The 9,899-nt window shown below is 46.8% G+C and overlaps 1 protein-coding gene across 1 annotated transcript; it reads right to left on the minus strand.

The window, feature by feature from the left end:
- Positions 1-906: 906 nt before the first annotated feature.
- On the minus strand, positions 907-9,648 carry SMG8 (SMG8, nonsense mediated mRNA decay factor). Its single transcript, XM_019545699.1, has 4 exons — positions 8,034-9,648; positions 6,887-7,032; positions 4,970-5,845; positions 907-2,620 (listed from the first exon to the last, which is right to left on the minus strand). Exons 1-4 carry the CDS (start codon positions 9,619-9,621, stop codon positions 2,423-2,425), a joined length of 2,808 nt encoding a protein of 935 aa, XP_019401244.1. The 5' UTR covers positions 9,622-9,648; the 3' UTR covers positions 907-2,422.
- Between the last annotated feature and the right edge of the window lie 251 nt (positions 9,649-9,899).

Here is a 9,899-nt window from a genome sequence, read left to right on the forward strand (position 1 = left end):
TTGCAGTGATCTCCCGACGCAGCCTTCCGGTGTGAGAACAGAGGGCAACACTTGTGTCGCATTTTAAAACGTGGGTTAAGTACTGGGGTAAAAAAAAAAACCCCGTATTCGGCTCCCCTTGCAACCGAGAGGGTAGGAAAGGAGCCTTCCCAGCGGCCAGGATTCAGGAGAGAGATGCTTCTTAAATGAACGGAAAAGCTCGGCCTGATGGAAATAGCTGATGTTTTGGAGGAAGTGGAAGTCTGAAGTTGGTCTTAATGATCTCAGATTGGAGCAAGGGGAGCTTAGGTTAGATATTGGGAAAACATTGCTTACTAGGTGAGTAGTAAATCAGTGCAACAGGGTGCCCCGAGACATGAAGCCCGTGTCCCCCCGGGGCTGGGGGGCACAGCGAGCTCCGGCAGGCAGCCGTGGCGCTGTCAGCACCGGGTGGTGGGGAGCACCCACCTGCAGCTGCAACCACCCACGGACACGGCTGGCAGCATCAGCAGTGACCAGCAAGCAGGGACCGCCACAGACACCGTCGGCAGTGGGGGCAGGAGGGGTGGTGAGCTGCAGCTGCCTGCGGTACAGCACCCACACGTACCCCCTCCCTGTCGCCAATGCCTAGAGCGGTGCTGGACTCTCCGCCCTTGGAGGATTGAAGACCCGGCTCGGCAAAGCCTTGGTTGGGGCTGGTCCTGCTTGGAGCAGGGGGCTGGACTAGATGTGACCCCCTGAGCTCCCTTCCCACCCTCATCTGTGATTAAAATTTAATGCTGGCCATTTAAGATGCATTACAGTGCACTGCTAATACTAGCACCCAGTTACTGCTGCATTTTTCAATGATGGCAACAAAGTAAATAATTATTTTTCATAGAGCACCATTTTCTCCTCAAGAACAAAAAAAAAAAGTCCACTCTATTTTTTTCTTCAAATGAAACTTATTACCTTTTGTTAACCACATAATAATTTACAATTGTTGATATTTAGCAGACACACAACCTGTATAAACAGTGACGGAAAACCAAAGCCTTCCCTCTTCAGCTACACGGGGTAAAAGAGCCCTCTAGTGGGCCAGGAGCTGCAACACTTACACAAATAATGGCTCTTGCACAGAAGTGTTACATTTCATAAATGATTTTCACATCTGGTGTTTTCATAAGTTCACAAATGCTGAACACTGTTTTAGGTTTCCAGTGTGTTGTCCTCTTGAACCACTAATGGTGAGCATCTCACTTCATTTTCTCTAGTCAAATGCTTCCCTTTTCAACTGGTTTAATTTTTCTTGGCTCCCAAGGGAATCTTCTGTTCCAGAATCTCAAAGCACTTGGTATATGTTAATGTTCGAGACCCAAAATCACCCCTTAAACTAGGGAGACATTTGCCACATCTTAGATTTAAGAAAAAAACAGGGAAAACATTTTGCAGGGAATGGAAACCATCTTTCCCTTGTCCAGTCCTGTGATATTAGAAAACATCTTAATCTTTGATGTAAGCTTTTTCAATTAAAAACAGTGATATTATGCTTTGGAACTGTGTTTCAGTATTGTTCTAGTTTAAATGTACTTAACTGCTTTAAGGACTTGCGTTCAGAATGACCACCACCAAAAATTTGAGAGGAGAGAAGAGAGAATCTCTAAAACATGAGCAGACTTTGTCATTGCAAAACATCCAGTTATTTTGCAAATGTTTTCTATGTTTTACTTTAGTAAAACAATAAGAAAAAAAAGACAGGCAAGAAAAAAAAAACCCATAACCCCAGCACAGTATAAACCTCAAAAAAAAAAAAAAAAAAAAAGATTAGGGGGCCCTGGGTCCAGGAATATAGCCTATTTCAAGCAAGTGTTTAAACGAGTCTGCCTTAGATGAACAGGGATTGTGGCACTAATGGAATTAAGATGAATCCAGAAAAGATAACAGAAAATTTCAGCTTGCAAGACACCATAACAAGACAAGAAACTTATAAGAGCAAGGTAAAGGGCTCCATATTTTTGGCTGAGAAAAGTCTGGGTAAGGGCACCAAAAGAAGAAAAAGAGTTCTCTCACTACCTCAATATAACAAACAAAACTCTGGTTGCAATCTGGTCATTGTTATATATGCATTCCCAACTATGAAAATAGAAAAAAATCTGTAAGAGGAAGCATTAGTTCAAAGTGTTTGGAGACAGGCTCAAATACACTACAGTAACCAGCTTCTTTTAGTTTTCTATGATGAACAAATCCACAAGAGAAATAAAGCCCACCTTTCAATTGCCTTCTCTGATTCTCTCCAATTCTCAGATATTTATTCAGGACTGGATGCTACCAACTTTAAATAGCATGGATTTTGCTAAGTCAAGCACTGATCACTCAAAATAACAAGAGTCATGAATCAAAATCCATAATTTGGCTGGGGGGGAGGGAAATCACTTTAACGAGGCCCAATCTCGCAGCAGGATGCTCACTGAGTGACCGCTTTCAGAATTCCCCGGAGAACCTTGTAACTCATTAACTGCTGGTTTTCTTTGGGAGGGAAACAGGGCCCACGCTCTGTAACGTAAGCATAGGGGAAGCGCAGCACCCACAGTCCGTCAGCTGGGAGGGTTATTTCCTGTTTCTCCGGATAAAACACAGGACAAGGTGGAGGCCCTGGCTGAACCTGTAAAACAGTGAACAAAGTGTGTGGGGGGGGAAAAACAATGTTAATTATTGAGTGCCTCAAAAGATTAATAAACCATTAGAATCAAGAAATATTAAAGAACCAAAACACGCATAGGTCTGCTGAGAGTCTCAGATCCAATGAGGTTTTAAACTGCTTGTGAACGTTTCTAAAAAAAACAATGCTATTCTTGCCAGAAAGCCAGTAAGCTTTCAATCGAGGTGTAGTCAAGATGTGGAACAAGATAACAGATTTGGCCTTGCATCACTAGCCCCCTATCCCCTAGTATTAGGGCATTCAGTTGCAACACAGGGTAGTCTGGGATTATAGATGGGACCAACCTGTATAAACCTACTCCAAAGTGCTCCACCAGCTTGGGCCATCTACGGTGGTGCGTTATTTAGGAGCATTAAAACACTGCTGGGCATTACCTGTGCCAAAAGACTGAACTAGATCTCAGTTGTTGCACAAAACCCCTCCATAGCTATTGTAACTGGGTCATGCATTGTTATCTGGAGAGACAAGCACTTAGAATTGCACATTGTTTACTGGCATGAATTTGAACTGGAATAAATACAAGGGAAACCACTCAGGCCACTTTTCCACGTGCTCTGGGGGGGTGTGGCTCCAAGAGCTGCTCTAATTAAAGCTCCGCTAGGCTTTAACTAAAGCTCATTTGACAAGCTTTAGTTCTGGTGCCCCTGCTGCCATTTTTAAGCGCAGGGAAAGATGCAGGAAATGCAGGAAGCCACCAGAGTGCAGCAATTGCTACGCTCCAGCTGACCCAATGAATCAAGTAAGCTGATGGGCTCGTGTATAGGCTCCCTGAAGCATCCGTTTTGGTTTTAAGAGTGTAAGATGCAGAGAAATACCCAGTTCAGCTGCTTTTCCCCTCACTTCATCTCCTTCTCTCCTAAATATTTTGAAATACCACCACAAGAGCCTGTTCTTGCAGTTCACACAGAAGCAGAACTCTCATTGAAGCCAATGAGTGCAGAATGCGAGATCTAATTAAGTCTTTTAATCCCCAAAACAGTTATTCTATTTCACATGTTTTTATAATTGGTGATGCTTCATTGCCTATGTTTTGTTTTAATTACTACCCTTCCTTCAACATGTAAAACAAACACACACACACAAAAGGCTGCTGTACTGAATTTTAAAGGTCTTCTCTGAAAAAAAAAAAAAAAAAAGAGGTTCTTTTACTTTGCATATCAATATTAGTTATCTTGGGGCATTTCTCAGGAGATTAGAAGGGTCAGGCAGTACCATAAAAATCAAACCCCTTTCTCCCCACAACTGACATGCAATATACAGCATTCTGCCTGCATACCAATGGTGCCGTCTGCTGTTAGGTACTGATATATGAAAATCTTTGCCATATATTACTATTTATATTGCACTCTGTAAAAAATATTATTCCATAGTAGACAAACTAGAAGAAAATGCATCTTGTTCACATTTCAACGCTTGAAAAAAATGTTCTATGGAGTATAGATGATATACCAAGTTCAAAAACACTAATTTCCTTTTCCCTGCATGTGGAATGAGATTTAAAAGGACATCTTTTCAGTCCCACCAATTTTTCCTCATGTCAGAGATCAGAGAGAACTGATGACAAAAAATCCTAGTACTGAATTGCCATTTCTCTCTATGAAGGCTATTTAAAATATAAAGTGACTTTTTTTTTTTTTTTTAACATAACCATTGCTCATTCATTAGCAATTTAAAAAACATTATTTTGGTGCGATTTGACATACTTATTTCAAACATCTTAATCCTTTGGGACCTTGGTGTGTCATCTGGGATTAACTGCTTAAATTTAAAAAGGTACAGAATTTTGGCATCTGCCAGGCTGACATTCTTGAAGGCCAAAAAGAAGGGACACTCGTCTGCAGGATAGGTAGTGTCTTAGCTGCAATACTGAACACTTCTATTTTGCATCAAATCTCCATGTTGAACTCTCCAAAGAATGAAAAGGGACCTCTCTTCCAGGCCCGTTCAGTCATTGCCTCTTAGCTGAAAATGCCAGGAAGCAAGTCCATTGTGGGGGTATGTCTGATGTGGATGCTTATCAGCTGGTAACTACTGAACTCAAGACCCCAGACATTTCACACAAGCCAGTGGTCCAACCACAGCTTTTAGCCGGTAACTGTCTGATTGGGCCCATGCTATTCAAATTCTAGTTCAGGTTGGAAGGAACTGCTTTCATCATCCAGTCTTATCCCCAACATTAACTTGTGTGCATCTTTGTCCCACAGTAACCTTTGTAATACCCTTTTACAATTATATTTTATCCTCTCCTCAACAAGTTAGTTGCAGGCTGGTAGGCTATTTTTCATGTCTTACCTGAGGTGTCAGTATTATCTGCAATGGAGCATCTGGCACCACAACGAAGAGTCTCATGAACTGAGCGTAGTGGGGTTTTAGTCCTCGCCCCTGGGTTGATGACAGGATGTATAAGGGCATGTCCGAATTAAGGGCTTTGATAGCAGATTCTTTAGGGCCACCTCCCATCACCTTCATGACTTTATCAGGCCCTGAACACATGAACCTTCGGCCACGTGCATCTTCGTATTCGAACCCAACAAAGGCTCGAGCCATGTCATCTCTCCGTCTTCCCCTGCCCATTACAACTGCACTTCTTTTGCCAGGAACAGCCTTATTCGGAGCAGGCCAGGAACTGGTGTCTAGATCTCCCTCTTCTTCAGGTCTTGTCCGGATGGTGATGTCCCAAGGCATTAGGTAGTTTGTTCCTGGGATGAAGCCTTGCTGGTCTAAGCCTGTGTGGAAGTTGTAAGCCTTAGCAGGGCCAAGTTTGACCAGGGACCAGCTGGAGAATTTGGGCAGAAGGCCCTTAGGGCAATTAGAATGAAGCATACCAGGGAGATACTCCACAGTGGATGCCTGGCGATCTACTAGGCTTGGCCTTTTCTCGTTTTTAGACTCTCCTCCTTGCCCATGGGCTTCTGCATTGTCTCCTCCACCTTGAGGATCAGCTGGGTAGGTGCCAAGGCTGTCTGTCGACTGGCCTAGACTAAGGGCTAAACTCAAACTGGTGCTCTCTCCTTGCGTTTGAGGCTCTTTTTCTTTAAGTTTTTCAACTTCTCCCTCTGGAGGGGCAGGGGATGACTCATTCTTAGCAGGTGCTGGATCCGGGGTACTTGGCTGAAATATTGGGAAGTTGATGTGCTCCAGTTTCCCGCAGCATTTTTCTTCCAGTGCCTGTGAAAGATAGAAAGTTGTTAGCTTTCTCAGTGCGTGCAGAGCTCCAAAATGTCAGCTGCACTGAATGCAGTAATAATATAAGCTATCAGGACAACAATATCTACAGACAAGTGGTCAGATGTTTGCTTTCAGTGAAGCAGGAATTGTAGCACTTCTATACAGCCCACAGCCACCAAGTGTATGATGGAGCTGAAACTCACAGTAACCTTTACACTTTGGCTTCGTTTTGAAGCGAGGCAGACACTTTTTTCCAAAGACCTTATTTTTAAGGCTTTGAAGTATCCCCTGTGCCAGTTCTGATTCTTACTGGTACACCAAGTACTGTGTCTAAATTGCTTAGCCTGTCTCTAACCTGAATTATCACATCTTAAAGCTATAAAGAATTACTATGGACACTTCATCTCACCTCTCACATAACAAAAGCTTTAGTCCCTCACCTCATAATTCTTGCATCAAGCCCAACTGCTTCCCGGGCACATATTTCAAAGATGTATCCAGTCTCAACTTAGAGGTTTCAAAAGAGGTGGCAAATCCACCATATCTATAGCGATACTCATTCCAGCTATTAAAAATCTGCAACTTATTTCTAGTCTATATTTGTCCAGTCTTGGGTCAACACTTCAAACTTCTGCTAGAGAAATCACGTCAATGAGCGGTACCATTTTGTTTTTAAACTACAGAAATCCTATTATAGATAGTTATACCAGCAAAAAAGTGCAATTCCTGAAATAACTTGTTATTGAACTGGTATAAGCTGTTATGGCAAATGCAGCATCTACATTAGAAAGTTTTGCTGGCATTGCTAGACCGTCAAGCTTTTCCAGGTTCTAGCTCCTAGACCTAGACCTCACTCACCTTTATTTCTGATAGACTAGCGGCCCCCTACTCCCCAGACATCTCTCCCAACAAGGTACTTAAAGACAACGGAGGTTCCTTTTACCCTTTTTTGGATGTCCCGAGATACAAGCCGCATCTTATTTGTAAAGGCAAGGCACAGGTACAGCTGAATGACAGCAAAAATGGGGAGATAAGAGTTACCTGGTAGAAGTCATAATTAGCTGCTTTGATATCAAAGGGATCATCGCGGGGTGCTTGTTTCCTTCCACAATTACAGGCACCAGTTGAACGAGCCCGGCTGTTGTGATATAACACTGGAGGATTTCTATCTGCTTCTGGTTTTTCCCCTGAAGAAGTAACAATATCAATTTATGTCCAATTACTTTTTCTGCAGAGGTGCTTGTGAATTCAACCCCCTTCATCTTCTCCTTTTACCTCTTGACAATGTTTCTCCCCACAGAATGACTTTCCAACCACACTGATTTATCTTACAACTCCTTCCCCTCATCCCACATTTGCTGCATAGTCACTGTGGATATTAACCCAAACTAATCTGTCCTGTCCTGCTTTTGAGTTGCTGAGCAGAGGGGCAAAATCATTTTTCCTATAATAAATGTATCCCTAGCCATTCCTGGTCATTGTGTAGTAACACTCTACCTAACACTACTGCAGCTCTAAGGAATGTTTGTCTAAAACACCTTACTAGAAAGGTATCTGCACGGTATTCTTAACTAGCATGGTAAGAACCAGTAACAGGGACAGTCCTGCCATCCTTTTTGTAAGAATAGCAACTAGTGTTAAAGCCAAAATCTTGTTCGAGGGGGAACACAAGGCCCAGGGAATTAAACAGAGTAGAGTTTTACACCCCTATGTTACTGATATTAGTACAAATTTGTGACCACCATATACTGTTCAGTGATCTCTATTCCCATGTCAAGCATATGCACCTTATAATTCATCCCCATCACTGCTACGTTGGGCAGTCTGTGCAGATATGGCAAAGACTGACTCGGTCAGGCAAGCTCGGCTCTTATAAAAAAAGCCTAAGAGTGGTGCCAGCCAGAAATAACAAAGGAAAATTCAGGAAGTCTGCAAAACAGCCTGTTCTGTACCTATATTCCTCTGTCAGAAGAACGGACTCTCTATAGCTGTTAATGTTTATGGAAGGTACAAGATTGAAACTACCCTCAGAAATCTACAAGTTGAGTCTAAATCACTGTTTTTTTCTTGTTCTTTATAGCATCCCTTTCAAAATGCCTTGATGTCCAAACAGGCACACAGCTTTAGGATTTAAAAGCTTGAAAAGCTAAAACCTAGGGAGATTCTAGGTGCAACCAAGCTTCATTACCTGATTTTGGAAGCAAGTGGAATTTGTGCACGCAGTGCTGATCTGTTAAGCTTCGCTCCTCGCACAGCTGATGCCCATTGCTCCAAAACTTGTAACAGTCTTCATGAAGCTGCATGGCGTACTTGTGAAAGGCCGGTCCCCGGGCATGCTGGCTGTATACCCGCAAGGCCTGTGCCAGCTGATTTTTGTGGACTGTCATGGTGTAGTTATGGGGCAAGTTGGACTGGTAAGCACTGTGGGCCATGGGGAGGGCCTTCTGGCACCGGTTTTCAGAAAACTTGGTGTCGATGTCGAGATACCCTTCCAAGACTTTGATGCTGCCCATGATTTTGGAGCTCAGCTCCCCTGTGACAGAAGCTGGGTCATCGTCCTTCCCCTCGATGGTCACCTCGTATAATTTCTGCGCGGTGGCCACCCACTTCTGGTAGGTTGGGAGCTCGAAGTGGGAGGGCTGGGGGTTCCTCCCCACGCTGTCGTCGAAGCCTTTCTTGCTGAGCACCAGCTCCACGTGCTGCCACAGGAACTCCTTGAGGGTGCAGTCTACCAGCTGCCCGGAGGAGCTGGAGCTGGAGCTGCTGCTCTCGGCGTGGAAGGACAGCTGCTGCCGGCCGTGCCTCATCATCTGGTACCGCCGCGGCCCCGACAGGGTGGGCACCAGCAAGTTCTCCGCCTCCCGCGTGGTGCAGTTGCTCCGGAGCTGTTCCAGCAGCACAGCCACGGGGTCCTCGCCATCCTGTGGCCCACCGGCCACGATGTAGACGAAGGCCTGGTTGGCAGGCACGGTGAAGAGGCAGTTGATGCTCTGGTTGGTCAGCACCCGGCTCTTGCGGAAGATGCGGTAGATCTGGTCCTCCAGCGCGTGCTGCAGCCGCCGCTTGGGCGAGTGCTTCTTGGGCGGCGGCTTCTCCAAGTGGGCGCAGGGGTCCTGGCCGCGGCCAGGAGGGGGGTCCACCTTGAGGGCCCCGTTGAGCTGGAAGAGGAAGAGCAGGCGGGGTGGGCAGGGCCGGCAGTTCAACTTCCACTCCTTGCCCACGGGGCAGTCCTTGATGGCGGCCTTGAGGCTGGGCAGCACCTTCTGGCGCAGGCCGTCGAGCGCCCGGAAGACACGGTCGTAGGTGATGTCGAAGGCGCAGGTGGGGTGCGCCAGCAGCAGCACGTGGCACACGGAGAAGAGGTAGAGCAGGCTCAGGCAGTGCAGCTTCTCCTGCTGCTTCCACAGCTCGTGCGCCTCGGCGTGCGGCAGCTGCCCGGGGCCCGGCGGGCCCAGCTCGCGGCAGGCCCGCAGCAGCTGCGGCGCGTCGCAGATGGAGCTTAGCACCAGGTACAGCACCTTGCTGTCCGCGCTGTGGTAGGCCTGCAGCTGGTTGTAGTCCGCGAGGGCTCCCCCGGCCCCGGCCCCGGCCGCCTCGTCCCGCTGGAAGAGCGGGAAGACCTGGCGGTCGCACACGGTGCTCACCAGCGCCGCCTTCTCGGAGCACAGCTGCAGCGCCGTCTTGCCGAAGATGCCCACCACGCACAGCTCCTCCTCGCCCGCCGCCGCCGGCTCCGCGCTCTGCAGCAGCTCCCGCAAGCTCACGGGCGCCGCCATGACCGCGCCGGGCAGCCGCGCATGCGCGGGAGGGCGCACGGAAGCTGCTTCCGCCCGGAACCGCCGCTGCGCCCACGTGGGCTGCCGGGCGGAGCTGTCACGTGCGCCCGGCTTTCGGATCTGGGCGTTCAGGCAGAGCGGTTTCGACACGGTACTGGGTGTACCGGGAAGAAGGGTCGCGTAAGCACGCAGACCAACGTTGTGCATTGCTGCTCTGGCTTTAGACCGTGTTGCTGAGCCGCTTAACTGTATTAGTCATGACAGAGCGGAGTTAAGAG

This window comes from Crocodylus porosus, unplaced genomic scaffold, assembly GCF_001723895.1.
Source record: "Crocodylus porosus isolate Cpor-Errol unplaced genomic scaffold, CroPor_comp1, whole genome shotgun sequence".
Classification (NCBI taxonomy): Eukaryota; Metazoa; Chordata; order Crocodylia; family Crocodylidae; genus Crocodylus; species Crocodylus porosus.